The 20,475-nt window shown below is 36.3% G+C and overlaps 1 protein-coding gene across 1 annotated transcript; it reads right to left on the bottom strand.

Moving 5' to 3' along the window:
* LOC131060636 (G-type lectin S-receptor-like serine/threonine-protein kinase SD2-5) lies at nucleotides 1–1,959 on the bottom strand. The gene has a single exon (XM_057993948.1). It carries the CDS (start codon nucleotides 1,957–1,959, stop codon nucleotides 1–3), a length of 1,959 nt encoding a protein of 652 aa, XP_057849931.1.
* Nucleotides 1,960–20,475: the final 18,516 nt, after the last annotated feature.

The following is a 20,475-nucleotide window of genomic DNA, read 5'->3' as shown; positions in this document are numbered from 1 at the left end:
TCACTCAGAATCATCGCTCTCTGATAAAAGATTTACCTTGACATTTGAGGGCATCGATACATTCATGGACCCTTCTATCATTTGTACCACTTCTTCCATGGAAGGTCTAGAGAAACTATTTCCTTCAATGCACCGAAATGCCACCTTCACCAGCAATTCCACTTGATCAAGATCAACCTTACCGCCAAACCTAGGATCTGACACACTCTCAATATTTCCCTGCAGCATCTCCTTCAAGGACCAGGAAGGATAATATTGCTTTCCGGGGCTTGCAGTGGGAATGAAGTTTTTTCTTCCACTGACGAGCTCCAACAACATTTGGCCATAACTATACACATCTGCTTTCACAGTGATGGGAACATCAACAATCCATTCTGGTGCTAGATAGCCCCTCGTTCCTCTTAAAACTGTGAGAGTGCAGCTTTGTTCCCTCGACATGAGCTTCGCCAGCCCAAAGTCTGATATTTTGGGAAGCAAGTGGGCATCGAGAAGGACATTCTGGGGCTTCAAATCACAGTGCACAATACGCGATCGACAATAGTCATGACAGTAATTCATTCCTCTTGCGATGCCAAGAGCAATGTTGAAGCGTAGAGGCCATGGAAGGACAGATGTAGTGCTGAAGAGGTTCTTGTCTAGAGACCCATTTTCCATGTACTCATATACTAACAGTCTTCGATGGTTTCCCTCGCTGCAGAAGCCAATGAGGCTTACAAGGTTTACGTGGTGAATAGAACCAATCGTCATCACCTCTGCTTCAAACTCCTTTTCACCCTTCTTTGATCTATCCAGCATCTTCACAGCCACAAGAGTATTGTTTCTCAGCTTTCCTTTATAAACACAACCAGAACCGCCTGCACCGAGCTTTTCCGAGAAGTTTCCAGTTGCTCTTTTCAGAGCCCTGTAGCTGAACCTTGTAGGATCACTAGCATATTCAGAAAAGGGCGAGGACATGGACTTCCCTTGCTTTTTAAATATCTTCAACAACCCAACACCCAGTATAATAATTCCTACAGGAAACAAGATTAATAAGAAGTCAGCCCATTTGGGTTTTCTTCTTTGCTTGAGAGGATCTGGCAAGGGTGGATCCACATAGTCTTGGAGATAAAGAGTAAAGGTGTTATCCCAAGACGAGCGCCAGCTGTTCCCATCCCAGCTGTACATACCAGGAATCCCCATATTGTCCAAAGACACCATATGGACAAAAGATGTATTCGCATAATAAAGGGAGTTCCAGTAAGCAAGAATCCGAGGTTGAGGACCATCGAGAACAAGATTGAACCTTCCACCATGATCGAGTTGGGCGTACAAGCATTCGTCACACATAGATGTTTTGATTGAAAAGTAAACATAACTCAAAGGATTATAAATATGTGTAGTAGTGTAATACATACCAATGCCAAGGTCTCTGTCCATCCGAAGATTCATGAAACTCGTATTATAGTCTGGTGTATACCATCCATAGAGGCTTTGGTTTACTTTCATCTTTTGTCCTGCAAGAAGAGTATGTGTAGAATGATCAAAGGACTCCCAAAGGTGATCTCTATTTCTGTCAAGAACAATTAAATTGCCATCGTCTGTGATTCTAGCCACATGTGCACGCTTTCCGTTGGCTCCGCTGGTCCAGTTGCTTCCATGAAGGACCAACCCTCTTTTACGATGGAGTATCAACTTGCAGGATCGTTTATGGCATGCATTCGGCAAAGCCCACGTTATGGTGTCGGTGTCCATAACATTGAAGTTAAACAATATTGTCAAATAATGGTCCAACGATCCTTTACGATTCCAAAAAGCAACCTTAAACTTGCCATTGTCAGATACCAGAGATTCATTGAGCCCAACTTCATTGCGAGTTCCATTCACGTACAGTTCACTGCCAGGAATATTGAACGACCCAACCGCCTGTGCAAGTGCAAGGAGATATAAAAGTAGATGGGTAAGAATGCAAACGATTTCCATCATTCATTTACTAATTTAGGCTCCTCTAACTGAGTCTTTCAATTTTGAACTTGGTATATGATGAATAATTCAGCGCACAGATTACATTGAAGAAGACGGCAGAAACAAGTTGGTTTGTTTTGCTTGTATCGGAGAAACAGAAGTTTTGAACATGGATGCAATCGATGATCGACGATGAGCTGCGGACATCCCACGTTCCCATCATTAATGGATGTAATGTACAACTCTATGTTTACAGGATGTAGTCCACCAGCTTTGTTTACAAAGCGGAGTTCCCATAATCCTTGGCCACTATCACGTTGGAATGTTATGATGTACATAGGAAACTTCAAAATGATTGTATAATTAGTTGCTCCTCTTCTAATTCACTTTTTATTGGCTCTATTTCAATGGCGAATACTATATTATTGTCTCATTGTCTTTCTATATTTTTAATTTAGGAGTTAAAGATTTTGGTAATAAAAATAAGATAAATAATTTTATTTTTTATTTTTTATTTTTGGATATAGATGAAGTGTAAAATTATCATTTTGTGTTTTATAATTGAAATGAATGATATCTAAATAATAGACAAAATATAATTAAAGATCAATTTTGATCACATTTTTTGAATTAAATCTAGTGTAAAATTATAATTGAATATTTGATTCTTTCACATTTGCTGTACATGCAAAAATTTAATAAAAATATGACTAGTTCTAATTATAAAATACCTATTTTTATATTATAATAAAATACATTTCATTATTTTCTTTCAAATGTAATCCATCATTCACCCACTATCTAATATAATTATTGTCCACCAATACATTTATTCATATCTTACATATATTAAGAATATTTAATTCCATACATTTTTGCATGTACAACAAATGTGAAAGAATAAAAGGAATTATATCATTCTAGATCATCTCTTATTGATAAAATTTATGGAATTAAATATTCTTAATATATGCAAGGTATGAATAATTTTATGGATCATTTTATCATTTGTACCACTTTTACAATTGAAACCTTTGTTCAATTATCCCCTTGAATGCACCACTTTCACAAGCAACTCTGCTTGTTGAAGATCAAACCCATATCAAATCCTATAGTTTTATACATCTAATATTTTCTTGTACTATTTTTTTGTAGGATTATTGATGGTAATACTACTTTACATTCATCATTTGAAATTTTTTTTTCTTCTCGCAACTACCTTCAACAATATTTATTTTGGTAACAACCTTCAACTATATTTCTTCTCATAATAACTTTCAACAATATTTCTTCTAGTAACAACATTTAGCAATATCTAGCCATATCTATACACATTACTAACCCACTTCTTTACTCCACCAAGAGATAGCTCTTAATTTCTCTAGCAACTATGAGGCTGCAATATTATTTGTTAGACATTATTTTTCTAGTCTAAGATTTAAGAATAAATTATATGTTTAGAAGTATTTTTTGAGTCATCAAACAATAGTACACAAAACTTGATTGAAAAAATTTGGTATACTGATGAACATTCCCCTCATGATCACAAGAGAAATATCAAAACATGCATGTTTTGGGAAGGATGGACTATAATTCAAAGAGAGTCATCTCCAAAGAACCATTCTTTTGCTACTTGTTCACAAAAATTCATCTAGTTTTTTCTCTTGATATAGATTTTACTGAGGTATGTAGGGTTACAAGGTGAATAAATCCAATTCTTATCATTTTAATTTATTTTGTCTTTGTACTCAATTATATATCATTTTCAAAACCACAAATATTTTTCTATCTTTCACTTATAAATAAAATTACAACCTCCTCCACCTAGCTTTAAATATTTTGACTGATATCTTATAAGGCATTTAGTTAAATATTGGGAGAAGTATATTTAGAAAAGGGGAATGACATTACTTTAGTAGTAAGATAACCCAACAACTAGTATTAAACTTCTAATAAAAACAATATCACATTTTAAAAACTATTTGGATCTTCTTCCAAGATTTATAACTTTCTTTCGAAAGAGAAAATCAATGATGTCACATAGGTTAATAGTGAATCTAATAAAAGACAGTTCATATCTTACCATCCTAGATATATTTAAAAGGAATTCCATAATCATTCCTTACACGATTTTGCAACTTAAAGGGACACCAAGTATATATTAATTAGAAACTCAAGCCCATTAAGTATAAAATCCTTGACTTACATGAAGTTGATCATACATGCATCCCTCACATGTAGGATAATTATAACAAAATAACTAGAAAATCTATGGGTCCATACTGTCTAATATGATATTTTCCTCAATACAAAAGTGAAATTTGATGTTCCAAGGTGAGAAGTTTTTGCTAAGAAGTCATTTGAGGGCAACCAAATTTTTTTGAAAACAAAATTAATAGAAAATTTAATAGTGAATAACTTCATATACATTTGTCTAGTGAATGAACAACCATTTTCTAAAATTGAGCAACATCTTTACAAAAGCATTTTAAAAACAGTAGTGAAAATTATTTCAATCATAGGGCACCTTCTCATATGTTAAATGTAGACACCAAAATTTGGCTAATAAATTTAATCAAATTTAAATCCTATTTCTCTAATTAATTAATCTAATTAATTAATTTCCCTATCCCTTTCTTCTAATTAATTAATTAATTTCTAACTAATTATTCTCACAATCCTATTCTTCTAATTAATTAATCCAATTAATTAATTCCCCAACCCATTTCCTCCTAATTAATTAATTATCCTTGTTGTCCATCCCTTTTGATTAATTACTTTATTTAATTAAATATCCCCTTTCCAAGCCCATAGATTAATTAATTTAATTTGGTTCAAATTTTTATTTGAGCACATGGCTCCTAACTTTTCTCCCTAGGCTCTTTCCAATCCTATCCTAACCAAACCTATCCTTCCAGCCTTATTCCATAGCCTATTCATCCCTCCAACTAACCTTATCCTATCCCTTCTAACCTCCCACACATGTGTGCACATCCACCAATTCCTAATTTTGGGGAAAATATCCTGATTTGGGTGGCCTTTTCCAAAATGGACATGTGTCCTTAGGGACACATGTCACTCTTCCCATTTTTGGGTGGCTTTGCCCAAAATAAACATGTGTCCTCATGGACACATGCCATTCCTTTTCCATCTAGTTGAGCCACTTGTCCTTTTTTGGAGGACAAGTGTCTCTGTAAAGGCGTAAATTATTCTATAAGACATAATATACTCTTTATTCATAAATAAACTCATAAATCAGTTAATAAGTCTATGTCATACAAAAAAATAACCCAAGCTTGTTAGATCGAATAACAATAATAGATATCAATAGGAAATAAAGTAATTTTCATAAACAATGGAATGTATAAATATCTCATTACATATTTTTATACCATTCTTAGGCTGTCTATTGCCATAAGTATAATCAAACATAAAAGAAAGAGAGATGCATCTGTTGATCTCCAATCTGAGTTGCTTCAATTCAGTCCTTCGAATGAAGATGAGAACAAGATTCGGGTGCTTTTTCTGTCCAACCTTGAAGCTTACGCTTCCCCGTAATTCTTAGTCAATCAAGAATACCCGACCTTGCACGCATTGCTTAGCAAAAATAATTCGAAAGACAAGATGGAATCTGGTGCGTGCCTAGATGATACATGCATTTTCATTTTTCTAATTCCATTAATAAACAAGCAAGATCAATCAAGGATATGGTAGAGAGCATAAATAAAAGAATTTCATCTATTTCAATGGTTTATTCAATTGAATTACTCGACCGAGTATAATGCCATGCATAGCAAAAATAGATAGTTTGGAAAAGCAAACTATTCTCTCTAGGATTCCATATTTGGCACTTGTCCCAGAAGGTAACTTTCCCCATACACAAGCCTATCTAGATTGGTTCATATAAATCAAGAATACAATTTCATAAAGAAAACAATCTTTTTATCTAATAGAAATAATAACATTCCTATTACTTTCATTCATAGATCAAACACTCTTTCATGGAAGTACATTCACACATACTTGAAAATAATATTTCATTAATTAACTATCACACAAATTTGATAAACAAACATAATTTCATTTCTAAACCAAAAAGTAAATCAACTAAATTTAAAAAGGTGTAGTGCAAGTATGAATCTTTTCATATAAATGAGTTATATTGAGTACACATTCTTTAAAATATTAACTATTGTAACCCATAATGCACTAAATACCATTCTTTAACATTTAACATGCATGATCATAGTTATTTTATCCAATGTACCTCATAATGTTTTTCCTTATATGACTATTCAAAAGAACATTAAAGCAAATTTAATCTAATCATGGAATGTCTCAATCAAATTCCATTCTAGTAAACATTGTTCTATTTTATGACTTTCTCACTATCTTTTATAAATGCATATTGACAAAAAAATAGAAATAGATCCTACCTCCTTTTGTTACTGGCTTGAGGTGAAGGTCTCGCTTTCCTTAGGTCAAATCTACCTACTCCTCTCTTGGATGATGGTTCACAAATCTTCTGTCGATTCTTCTACTATTCCTCTCTTCTATTTCCTCTCTATTCTTTTTTTTTCCTATCTCTTTTCTAAAATTTCCTCTCTAATCTCTCTTGTCAATCTTTTGTCGTTCTTCTATGTTCTACCTTTCTTGATCTTCTTCCTATCTTCCTATGTCTTCTTCTCTCGAGCCTTTGCTACTACTTGTACTATTTTCCCTCTACATTAGCTGCTAAAACTTTGGCTTTGACCTAGCCATGACTTCGACACCTTTGCTAAACACTAAAGGTTCCCTTAGTTTATAACTCTACTTGTTGCATATTTGTCAATTAGACTAGCTTCTAAGGTTGAAATGTCTCTAACACCTATCCTCCATGTCTACTCCTTTCCTAGACTTAGCAAGAGTTCGGTTTAACCAACTATGCATGATAATCAGTCACCGATCTTCCTACCTCTCAGTTACCTGCCTTGTCAACACGTTTATGGGTTCTTTGGACTTTGAATGCTATTCTTTGTAGTCGTGGAGAGCTGAGTCGACCACCTCTCACCATGGATCATGGAGAAGTTTGAGTTATCTATCAACTTCACAACTAATTCACCGTGGGAAGAGGGAGTTAACTGCAGACTTTTCTATGTTACGGACACTACATGCCAAGTCGCCCCCCAAAGGTCATGGGAGTTAAGTCAACTTCAGCTAGCGTGATGTAGGAAGTTAACTACCAAGTTGACCAAAATGACTCAACCATCGGCTTCTAACAGTTGACTTAGTCTTTCAACCCGCCACCTTTTACTATTAACATATTTAATAAAACAATAATATATTTATAATAAGGTTTTATTACATTGTAAAATAAAAATAAAACCTAGTTAAAACATGAGGATATATAATAAATTAATTGTATATTTATATTAAACATCTGATTATTTATTTTTATTTGTAAAAAGGTTTTAAAATAAACATGATATATATATATATATATATATATATATATATATATATATAATCCTAAATCATATACACGCATATTTAAAAACATAATATTTCCATTTGAAAAGATTATCTAATCACTTTAAAATATGACATAAATTATGAAATAATTAATCGAAATTTCATGCATATGAATAATTGTAAACACGTCAATCATAAGTAAAAATTATATTTGCATTCTCTTATGCTAGAAACACTAAATCATCTTTAATAAGAATGTTAAGTCGATATATTTCATAACTCTAAATATCCAACTAATCTTCACTTTTATAAATGAAATCAATGTAACAACTACCAGTTTATCATATCATTTTATTCAAAATCATGCATCGATGAAGTCAAAAATGCACAAACAAACTTTTCTACTGTGGTGTGTGAGATTCCTCTAATCTACCGAAGTCATAAGCTAAAACAACTCTACCCAATTCTTGTTCTCGCCTTCATTTTCATTCACCTGTCCCTGCATCACTTGCACTCAATAGTTCATTAGTAATGATGATCCCCAATAAAGATAATGCTAGGCATCTAATTGCATATTGCATGAGTAAGGTACATACATCATTTCTTATCATTTGCATACAAACAACATTATCATCAAAATAAACGTTCATATTCATTTCAATTTCTATTCATAATAAAAAGCCTACATCTAATAATATATTATTGAAAATACGGTTTGTGATAGTCTCCTCTTCACCTCCCCTCCCCTTCCTCCTCTTGCCTATTTAATCCCTCCATTTTTAGACCAAATCCTCTCGGATCGACTTTTCAGACATCATATCGTTACTGTACTAGAATTATCACTCAACCCATCCTTTATCATTTTCATCTATCAATCCATTATCATTTGTACCTATCATATTAATAGAGTAATATCGAGCATCCAAAGCTACGTCATTAGCACACATCTAATCCTAGAATAACCAAATTAAAGTGAGAATTATGGTTTGCATTGTTTATCATTTTGTTCTCCATTCTAGTTTTACCATTCTAATATTGAGGTGTATGATGTATTGTATTTTCTTGATTAATTAGATTTCTTTTTAGTCCTTAGTATTCGCACACACATTTTTCATCACACCTTTTCTGGCATGCCCGGTGGGACCCACTTCACAAGTCATTTTAAATTTTTTGTTGTTTGAGTGTGTTTTTAACAAATTTTGAGCACTTGCAAGAAAAAAAGTGGAATTACACTTAGATTTTTGCCAATGTGGAAGTCTATTTCATCAATCCCAAGGTTTCACGAAACAACAAGAATGTGCTCTAAAGTAGCGAGAATAAAAACTAAAACGTGGGAATGCTACCCAAAATAGTGGGTTCGCATTCCTACAACCAGACGAGAGGTATACATATCTATTTTAAGTTTTGAGATTTTTATAAATGATTTTGGCTTTTTTTCTGCACAGTGGTAGGAATGCACGAAGCAGCGAAAATGTGTGAAACAATGGGAACACGCCCTAAAACCGTGGGAATGCAACATAAACCAATAGGTTCACATTTTAGCCATTTTCATAAAATTTACAGTTCTGTCTGATAAAATTTTGCAAGTTAAGTTGTAGTTTTACATAGCGGGTTTTCAATGTGAAACAATGGGTTCACAAATTTCCAGAATGTTGTTTTCCTACTAATTTGCTAACTTGTATGTTGGATGACTTAATTTTTTGTAAGTTTGCACTTTGAAATAGCGAGAATGTGAAATGGTGGGAACACACAAAACTGCGGAAATGCACCCTAAACCAGTGGGAACACGACTTGAAAAAATGGGTTTGCACTGTGAAACCATGGGTTCACTCATTATCATTTACATAATTATCCAAAATGCTATTTTAGTACTAATCAACTAACTTGTGTGTTTTTGGATGGTATTTTGCTAATGTTTGTGCAACAAATCGAGTGATAAGAAGACCCCGCGCTTTTTAAATATTAATAATTGATTGTAGGTCCACTAAAGAAGGGTTTTGTGAAGACAATATTTCCTCTATTGCTTTCATTTTTCGCATTTGTGTCTTTTGTTTAATCTAGGCACACTTCAATTCAACTAAGGAAATGGAAACAGTATGTCTTCAAAGTAATTAGGCACACTTCAATTCAATTAAAGGAATAAACCCCATGTCTTTCGTGTCATGCACATTTATGCATCTGTAGAGTGGTCCTAGTGCTCACACACACTATCCTCTCCCTTTGGCTCTTGTGGTCATAGGTGCAAGACAAAAGTGTTAGTGACGCTTGATTTTTACTTTCTACATAGGAGGGCATGTACCCCCAAGTAGCCTATAAGGTAGGGTAATGGGAGAGCGACCCAAGCGGTACTTTCTTTCGATCCGCTATATTAATATTTGAGATTTTAGCAAAAGCTAAAAATCAGCTAGTAACGTTGTGTTATACCGATGGTTTCCCTCAGTATCATTATGCAAATACCTTTGTGGTATTGATGCAAGTCAAAATCCCCTGGTGCTTGTGTGGTAGATGCATAAAATTCATGTTCTACGGGCTGGGATATCTCTTAAATGAGCTAGCCACCTCATGTATGACTACCTAATTCACCCCGAACGTTCCCCCACTACGAGCCAACTATTATTTAGTATCCAAAATTCCTTCTATGTATTAACTTAGATGTTGTGATACACGCATATCAAAGAAACTCCTCGTGTACCCCCCAATTCAAGATAGAAAATTTAGTGGGAAGTGATTACCTAGGAATTTGAAGCTTGGCATGCCGAAGAAGTGTGTGTTGAGGTTGGAGCCAGTGCTGTCAGGCTTCTATCTATTCAGTTGGATGTGGTATTTTATGGTTAGGAGATTTAACACATACTATCATTTGACTATCCATAAGGGTGTCCTTGATTAATTTTTATCTATTTTATGGTTAGATCTTCATGCTTGTTTTGTTTGGTGTCAAGTATTTTGTCGAAATGCAGTCTAGCAGGTTTGAAGTCAATTCTACCGGGTTCATGGTCTAGGGTAGCGAGTTTTCAGTTGTATTCTAACAGTAATGATGTTAATTTTAAGCTAGAAGTGATACACTTAGCACAATCACTGTCACTCTGTCAACCAACAGGTTTGCATTTCAAACCTACGGGTTTGCTCCCTGAAGTAGCAGATTCACTCTTTAGTGTCTGTTACCCTGTTCCAATGGGTTGTCACCCTAAAATAACGGTTTTGCACCATACACTACTAGGTCCACTCTTTATAGTGTTTGTCACCCTATTCCAGAGGGTTTACACCTTGAAGCAACAGGTTTGTGTTTTTGGTGCTTTTATGTCAATTCAAGCATTTTTCAATCAATTTTAAAGCTTGTCATTCTTGTCCTAGCATCTTTGCACTTTGTTCTAGGGGATTCACACCTTGTTTTGGTGAATTTGTGGCCTATTGTAGTGATTTTACCTTATCTTGTCATTATTTATCAGTTTAGTCTCGTTATGCTGTCATATTTCTGTTTCATTGATTTTCAATCCTTCGTTTCCCCAGCAGTTAGAGTCTACCTTTGGTGATCTCATTCTTAGACATCAGTGTGTTGTCGTTATGCTGGTGATCTCATGATCTCAGTCTTAGACGTCATTATGCTTCCTGCATTACCTTATAAATTACTTGATTCTTCATCTTTAGTTATCTTCATGATCTTAGTCTTGGAAGTTGGCATGCTACCAAAGGTTTGTCTACATCATGTTAGAAATCTCTTGAGTTTTTAGTAGTCGGTATCTATCCTTACATATTCTGAGTCTTAGATATTGTTTCACTAGCAGAGTGTTGTCCTTGGTTCATTGTTTCACTCTCGATCGATATTTTTGGCTCTTTTCTTTTGCGTTCCAGTTTGGTTCTAGCTTACGTTGTCATTATCATCCACTAGAGTCTCAACTTGCATGGTCACTTTATCATCTCGGTTGGTCTTCCTCACCTTAGTTATCATCATCTTGGTTCTTGCATCATCAAAATTTTCCATCATCACCTCTCATCTCCCAATTTGTGTCATCATTGCCTTCTTCCTAGGTTATCAATCTGAACATCAACCATCCAAAATCAAACATCAAAATTCATCCTCTTTCTAGCTTCATCAAACATCAGCCCCCATCCTAGTTTGAGTTGGTCATTCATCCTATTTTGAGCTTTGGTCTATCATCCATTCTCATCTTTCATGTCTTTGACTCATCAACTAATCATCATGTTACAATTTTATTATGATGATTCTGGTTGTCCTTCATTTTCTTCTACATCACCCTATGTCGATGATGATGAGGGTATGATTGATCAACCTGATGACATAGATGTCCAAGTCATGTCTCAATCCTACTATGATGAGTACGGTCATCCCTCATTTTCTTCCACTTCAACCTATTTTGATGATGACTAGGGTATGGCTGATCAACCCAATGAGACAGATCTCCAAGTCACGTTGCAATCTTATCTCATTTCTCCATCCAATTATAATCTTCCATCCTATCTTAATACTTCATCTAATCTTAATCCACCATCATTTATCACACAAAGTGTGACTGGGGTCATGAATTACATAATTGCATTATCATCTGTGTCCCCACCCATCCAATCAGTGCCATAAGTGGTCAGTGCTCCACAGTATCACTCAAGTAACATCACAACTTGTTGTTTCAAAACCACAATTCAGTTATCTATAGGCACCACCTTCACACATTGTTGTGATGAACATTCATGAACAAGCACGTGCCACCAGTCGCAGTCCTTCATCTCACCTCAATCCTCCACCATCTACTTCCTTCTATCTCAGTCTACCATCCACTGCATCTTATCTCAATCCACCAACTTCCCTTCCAACTCCCACATCTATCATTCCTCTCCCACTTACTAACACCATTGAAATCCTTTCATCCATTAAGATTCTTCCATCGCAATCCCCATCACCTATTCCTAAAGTCATTCAAACTCAATCCAAGGAACCTCTTATCCTTCCATCTAGGCAACCTACCCTAGCTAAAGAACCTCTCTTCCTTCCATCCACTTCATCCATCCCAGTTGATGAATCTCCCATCCTTCCATCCACTCCATCCCTCCCAATTGATGAATCCCCCATCCTTCCATCCACTCCATCTCTCCCAGTTGAGGAACTCCCCATCCTTTCATCCAATCCATATATCTAAGATGTAGAATCTCTTATCCTTCCACCTATCCCAATTAATGAACCTCCCATCCTTCCATCCACTCCATTTATCCTTGATGTAGAATCTCTCATCCTTCCATCTATCCTAGTTGATGAAACTTCCATCCATTCCATCTATCCTAGCTGAACAACCTCTCATCCTTCCATCTGATCCATATCCCCTAGTCGAGTAATCTCTTGTCCTTCCATCTAGGAGATCCACCCAAGTCATTGAATCTTCCATCGTTCCATCCATTCCCTCTGAAGATTCCACCCGCTCACCTCTTGTCACACTATCCACACCAATCCCCTCATGCCAAGATCTTGTTCCAGATCATGTTCAAAGGATTATTAATCCAAATCAAATCCTACCATTCCATCTCCTCCATCTCAAGATCCCTTATCATCCCCTCTTCCAATTCAAGATCCCACCATTCCGTCTCCTCCATCTCAAGATCCCTTATCATCCCCTATTCCAAGTCAATATCCTCATGTCACGTATACTTCACCTCTTTATCCTCCATTTCCTCCTATCCAAACCATCCCACCACCATCACCTTATCCCCTTGGTTCTCTTACATTCATCCATGGTAGTTCACTCACAACAGAAGAACATCTCATATATACCATCCATTCTCCTCCATCTGATAAAGGACTCACATCTTGTTACCTAGAGAATAAGTATCCTACTTTAAATAAAGTGCTCAAAAAAATAAACTCTGGAGCAAGATACTTTGGAGCCCATCCATGTCAAAGCACATCTAGGATCTCATGGTCTTGATTATATATCCCAAGGAACGTCATCCAAAAATGTTGGTACAACTAATGCAAAATCCAAGTATGCTTCCAAACACCCTATCACATCTCCCCATCGATCCTTCAAATCATTTATCGTCACCCCCCCTCCTCCATCATATAAAGCTAAAACAACCATCCATCTTCCCACTTCATCCTCTAAATATATTTTGGGCCCCTATATCCCAAAATCCACCTTCATATATTTCCCACATGAAAAATCCATTTTGGGCCATTATATCCCCAAATCCCATCCTCCATCTTTTCCTACTCATCCCTCCATACACAAATCCACTATCTCCATCAACCATCATAAATATCCTATTCCTTTCATTCGTAGTCAAGATCAACAAAGGCACATGTCCTTACATTCAATCCAACATCCTACCTCCATCACTTCACCCATATTTCCTCCATCTCCTACACCTCTGCACACTCCATTGAAGGCTACTAGCAGAAATTTGGATGCTAAATAAAAAATGCATAAAGATAAACATCCACAAGAATATAAAGATGACCGTGTCCACTCAAAAAGACATCTTCCAATAGTGCAAAAGGTGATACAAAAATACAATGAATCCCATAGGCCGCAAAGGCCCACTAGAAACAAAAAGCAAAAACAATGTGGATCCCAAAGAAAAAAGAAGTAGTGCATCCAAAAGAAAAATATCTAATGGCATCCTAATGGAATCCAAAGTTGCTAGTGCACTAGCTAAACCTTCTCCCCCTCCATCTCCTAAATCTATTTGGGGTCTCTATGTCCCAAAGCTACCTATCATAATGCCTCTATCATATTCACATGCTACATTATCTTTCCTCCACTCATCCCACATCCTTCATAACATGTGCCAATTTTGGTCCTAACAACATCCCCCCATCACCCTCACTTTCCCTCCTTCCATCTAAACACTTGCCATTGCCATATCCCTTACATTGCCCATCAAAACCATCTAATCCAAGCCTTTACATAATTCGTTCAGTCCTAATAAAGTTGTACCAACATCTAGTGAAATGGGCTCCTATTACCTTGATATGAAAATTGGTGCTTGACTCCCCCATCCATCTTATCTTCTAAATCCATTTATCATCAGCCATCTCCATCCAAGAATTTCCTACCAAAAATCAGAAAATTACAAAAAGAAAAGAAAGAGTAAAGAGAAAAAATTTGTCTAGTGGTGAAAACTTGGCAAATAGGCACCTTGGGCAAGTACCGTGAGGAAAACCTGGCAAACAGGCGTCGTGAGTAATTCCCCTAATCCTTTTTCTCTCTGAACTTGGGGCCAAGTTCTTCTAGCCATCTATCCATTTCCTCCTCCATTCCATCTTCCTACCATACCCATCATATCCAATCCATTTTACTTCTATCATCCTCCCTTGGATCTTGACTAAGCAAAAGGCCACTATGTATGTATGCTTTGGACACCTCTTGGCTTCCACTTCCTTGTCATACCTTTCCTTCATAGTCCTTATTTACCCATCTTGGTATCTTCCATCCACTTCCATCATCTTCCTATCCCTTTATCGGTCATCTTATCATATCCAGCCATCCACCAATCCTTATCTCTTGGTTCCTCTATCATTTCATTTGTAACTTGATTCATCCACCTATCCTTAGATCTCCCCATTCCTCCATTCCTTCATCCATAATCAGTTCCTCCCAATAATCATCTACCTTCATCCCTCATCCTTTCATCTCTTGTTCGCATCCATAATTCTTTCATCTTCGTATCCTTTTCATCCAATCCCCCATCATTTCATTTCACCCATCATATCATTCCATTGCCTCTTGCACCCCTTGTTATTGGTATCTAGCTCTAGGCTATCCCCATGTAATCCAATGCCATCCATCCAATTAACCCATTTGCATGGTCATTGCATCCCACTTTTCTTTTCATCAAATCCCATGGTACTCGTAGTCCAATCAATTTGTCTTCCTCTCGCGATCTCGTGTCCTCCTTCCCCCCATCCATGTTTGGTTCCTCTCCCCTTCAAGCGGGAGTGCATTTCTACCATGACGGGAATGCCCTCCTGCCACCTCCGCTTTCGGTGGCAGGAGCGCATTCCTGCCACGACGGGAACACCCTCTTGCTAACCCTTTCGGTGGTGGGAGCGCGTCTTTTGGATTTGTCCCATGTTGTACCCTCATGAGGTCTCTATAATCTCATTTTACATTGGGGCATATCTTTTTCTTGGGGTTCTTCTAATACCATTGCCTGTAGGGTCTCTGAAACTCCGTGTGGTGCTAGATTAGCCCATGTGCCTGTTTATATGTGTCAGTCCATGTATTGGCTATGAAATTCCACCTTGGTTCCTTATACCTTGGTGACTCACAGACACTGCTAAATCAAAATAAGTTCTCACTACATGGTGTCCTATTTTGCAGGTGCTTGCGCTCCATGATCATCTGATCCATATCATCATTTTGCATTTGCATTTCTCTCCTTTTTCATATTCTACTTCTTTCATTCTATCCCGTCCCCTTGGGAAATGTTTCTTTCGAGACGCCACCTGGTTCCTTTTCTCCCCGTGCACCCTCTCGAGTAGGCATCCTTACCCATTCCTTCGTCTACATGGGGCATTTTCTCGCTCCCCTTTTTTCTTCTCTCACAAGTGTCTTATTTTTTTCACACCAACGCTATTCTAGTGCCATCGTGAAGAGGGGCAAAATGTAGACACCTAAATTTAGCTAATCACTTTAATCAAATTTAAATCCTATTCCAATTAATTAATTTCCCCATCCCTTTCTTCTAATTAATTAATTCCTAATTAATTAATCTCCCAATCCTATTCTTCTAATAAATTAATCCAATTAATTAATTCCCCAACCTGTTTCCTCCTAATTAATTAATTATTCTGGTTTTCCATCCCTTTTGATTAATTACTTTAATTAATTAAATATCCCCTTTCCAAGCCCATGGATTAATTAATTTAATTAATTAATTTGGTTCAAATTCCTATTTGAGCACATGGCTCCTAACTTTTCTCCCTAACCTCCTTCCCAATCTATCCTAACCAAACCTATCCTTCCAACCTTATTCCCTAGCCTAGTAATCCCTCCAACTAACCTTATCCTACCCCTTCGAACCTCACACACATGTGTGCACATCCTAACCAAAATTCCTAATTTTGGGTGAAATATCCTATTATGGGTGGCTTTTTCCAAAATGGACATAAGGACACATGTCACTCTTCCTATTTTTGGGTGGCTTTTCCCAAAATAGACATGTGTCCTCATGGACACATGTCATTCCTTTTCCATCTAGTTGAACCACTTGTCCTTTTTTTGGAGGAAAAGTGTCTCCTCTTCACCCCCCCTTCCCTTCCTCATCTTGCCTATTTAATTCCTCCATTTTTAGACCAAATCCTCTCAGATCCACTTTCACTCAACTGTATTGTTATTCTTTCGAAATTATCATTCAACTCACACTTCATTTTTTATCACTCATCATTCATCATTTTGCATCAACATCATGGAGCAATATGGAACGTCCAAACCTACATCATGAGCACACATCCAATTGCAAAATAATCAAATTAAAGGGAATTATGGTTTGCATTGTTTATTATTTTGTTCTCCGTTTTAGTTTTACCATTCTAATCTTGAGGTGTATGATGTATTGTGTTTTCTTGATTAATCAGCTTTCTTTTTAGTCCTTATTATTCATGCACACATATTTCATCACAAATTAAAATCAAAACCATATATTCATATAATAATTATGTAATCGTGAATAATATCAATACCACACTTCATGCAATTATATGATGCTAGAGTTTCATTTCATTGATGCAAACTTTGAATTATCAACATTCAACTACACATATACATCTACCATTAAAAGAGAATATGAAATCTTATGGATAGGAAACTAAACAATTTCCAACATTTGTTCACTTATTTGTATGTTTCTCTAATATTGTATATTAATATTGAACTTGGAATATGATGAATAGATCACTACATTAGTTGTAATGAACAATATGATAAAAAAAAATCATTTATCGTGTCTATATTATTTTAATAAGAGAAACAAAATTTTGAACAAGTTTGGATATCTCTATGCTACCACCATCAATGAATATAACTACTTTATTTTAATTTTAATGCATAATTGAAATTATTGTTATGTAGAATTTTAAATATTAAAATATGTATTTTTTTTTTATCGGTAATATTTACGATTTTATTAAAGATAACTAAAACAGTACATGAAAAACCATCATCCACCCAAAAAACCACCCTCTATTCACCAACACCCTACCAATTCCATGTTCTTCTTCAAACAAAAACACCAAAACCCTCACCCACAACTACTATAAAAAAGAAGTCTAATTACATTGTGCCAAAAATGGCATAAACTGTGCAACGGAAAAACTAAAAGCAACTTAATCTAAAATGAAATATTTAATACCAAGAAGTACCTTTGTTCATCGTATTTCATCTATTAGTCTTCACTCAGCAACATTCGGTGTGCTCAAAGAGTCCCCCAACCTGTTCAATCTGCCAATCGCATTGCCCAACTCATTTTGTCTTGCTAACTCTATGGAAAGACGCCTGGTAATCGGCTGCCTCCTCTGCACCTTGTCCACCATCCTAGCTTCCTCTCTTGCTTGTCTGATAATTTCTTCCAACTCCATTATCTAAACATAGATTACCAGACCTTCCCATCCTCTCCTCACATCATCTCGAAACCTGGCTTTGACCTCCTCACGACATCACAGGAAAGGAATCTTCATGTGTCAAGCCCGAAGCTCTGCATTTTCCTTTGGAATGCCTTCAAAGACATTGAAACCCCAATCCAAGATGACCCACTCCAGAAAAAACTCCATGTTTAGAAGATAGTCACTCGGGACTATCATCCTCATCACCTTTCTAATCTCCTCGCATGAATAGCCCAAGTCAAGTCCCCAAGCCATGATTGAAGAGTAGATCTCTACCCTCAAATGATATCTATGGCCAATCACCGCCACCTCCTCACCAAGAACCAGTTGAAACACCTTCAAATATAGGAGATCTCTTGCCAAAAACATGTTCTCAAGCCTCTTCACAGGAACAAGACCCCAAAATGCAGGCATCGACTTCAAAGATTTTAGGGTGAAATTAGCTTCCATGTTGGAGTCCTCACCAAACTGTTGAGTTCTACGAAAACCCTGTAATCTTCCCCACCAAACATGCTCAACTGCCACATTGAATGAGTGTAAATTCCATTTTTAGCAATTAAGAAGGCACACACCACAACCATTGTCATTGCATAAATATTCAACATTAATTTCTCATAAAGCACGATCTAGTCTCAACACCTTGAATAAGATGCAGGCCACATGTCACACATATCAAGTATGCCAAAGTATTGTCCTTGGCAGGTCATCTTGACTCCATAGCACATTACTGTCATTGCCACCCCACCACCTCACCTCACCCTTGGACAAATCACAAGCCATGTTGGATAGACCGTTAGTAAGAAAATTTCCACTTCTTTTTACATGGGAAACACAAAAGTCTTGGAAAGATTTTAATTTTGCACCAATAATGGTGATGAACTTATTCAATTTTCAGCACAAGGTGTCCCCTTTAATAAGAGCATTAACCACCACTTGGGAATCCCCCTCCAAATGGACTTTCGAAGCCTTCATATTCACTGCTAAATTAGTAGCTAACAAAGCCTCTTGTACCTCGGCTTCATTATTAGTTCCATCCTGTAATATTTTAGCACCTTTGAAGAGAATCTTCCCTTCATCATCATAGGCCACACACCCCACTCCTGAGATGCCTCGATTCCCCCTCGATGTTGTTGGCAATTGACACTCAATTGGTTAGATTCACTATGTTTTCATTGATAGCAACAAGGCAAGATATTCCAACTTCATATTGTGTATGGTGAAAATGGATAACAATAAGAACAATATTGAAAGGCTAAATGAATCCAACCACAAAACCCTAGCCCAACAATCAACAAAGATCCACCATAACATATGAAGATTACCTAAGACAATGCAAAATAAAACAAAATCACAAAGATTATACCAATCACATGTCCAATAGGGTTTTGATCTCCATTGATCTTGCTTGATATATTTGCTCTCAGATTTTTATATGCACAAGAGCTCAACAAAGAACGGAATGTGGTTGCAAGTAGGATCGTAGTGTAGCCAAGTTGCATGAAAGATCATTAGCATGAGTCATTAGGGTTTGACAATGAAGGAAGCATCTCCTTAAATAGAAGACACAATATGAAATGGAGGGTTAAGATTGAGAGGTGTAAAAAGAGAGGTCGACTAGGATTAGAGGGTAGGTAGAAGAAATAGTAAAATAATGAAAGAGGTAGGTAGTGTATGAATTAAGAGATGAATGACATGTGTAGAAAAAGCTAATGAATTAATTAAATAAATAAAGATTTATTTAATTAATAGAAGAAGTAGGATAATTAAATAAATAAAAATATTTATTTAATTTAGGAAAAGGATAATTTAAATAAATAAATGCATTTATTTAAATGAGAAATAAGGCTAGAAGAGGATAAATGAATTAATTAAATAAATAAAAATTTATTTAATTAATAGAAGAATTAGGCTTCGATAATTAAATAAATAAAATATTTATTTAATTAAACTGGACAATTTTGGGTGTCTACATTTTGCCCCTCTTTGAGACAATGCGGCTTGTTGCGTTGTTTCAAAGAAGATAAGATGAACTAATACAAAGTTGCCCTAGAATGGGAATAATATGCCCCCCTTGAGAGATTGGATGAAAATGTTTGAAAAGATTGCAGACAATCTCTCGATAAGAAAGAAAGGCTAGAATGGACTGACCGAATAAAGTGACAAAGTCACAGGATGAAGAATACTGACTCGGGAAATGAAGGCAAGGGTTAGGGTAGGCTATAAGATAGACCATGGGCAAAATACATCCTCATTGTCATCTACACCCTCACGAGATCACAGTGCAGAGCGAGAAAAGAGCAGCAGCAGTCAGTAGCGATGGCTTTCGTACACAGATTCAACCGCGTTCGTCGATTTCAAAGGCCAGCAGAGGCAGGAGAGCCGGTAAGTACCACCAAACCTCCTCGTACTTTGACACTTTTCAATTTTGTCATTAATGCATGGTAGTTTAGCAATAAATGCACTTAGGAATAGGGCAC

This window comes from Cryptomeria japonica, chromosome 7 (assembly GCF_030272615.1).
Source record: "Cryptomeria japonica chromosome 7, Sugi_1.0, whole genome shotgun sequence".
Classification (NCBI taxonomy): Eukaryota; Viridiplantae; Streptophyta; class Pinopsida; order Cupressales; family Cupressaceae; genus Cryptomeria; species Cryptomeria japonica.
This window is presented reverse-complemented; position numbering and strand designations above follow the sequence as displayed.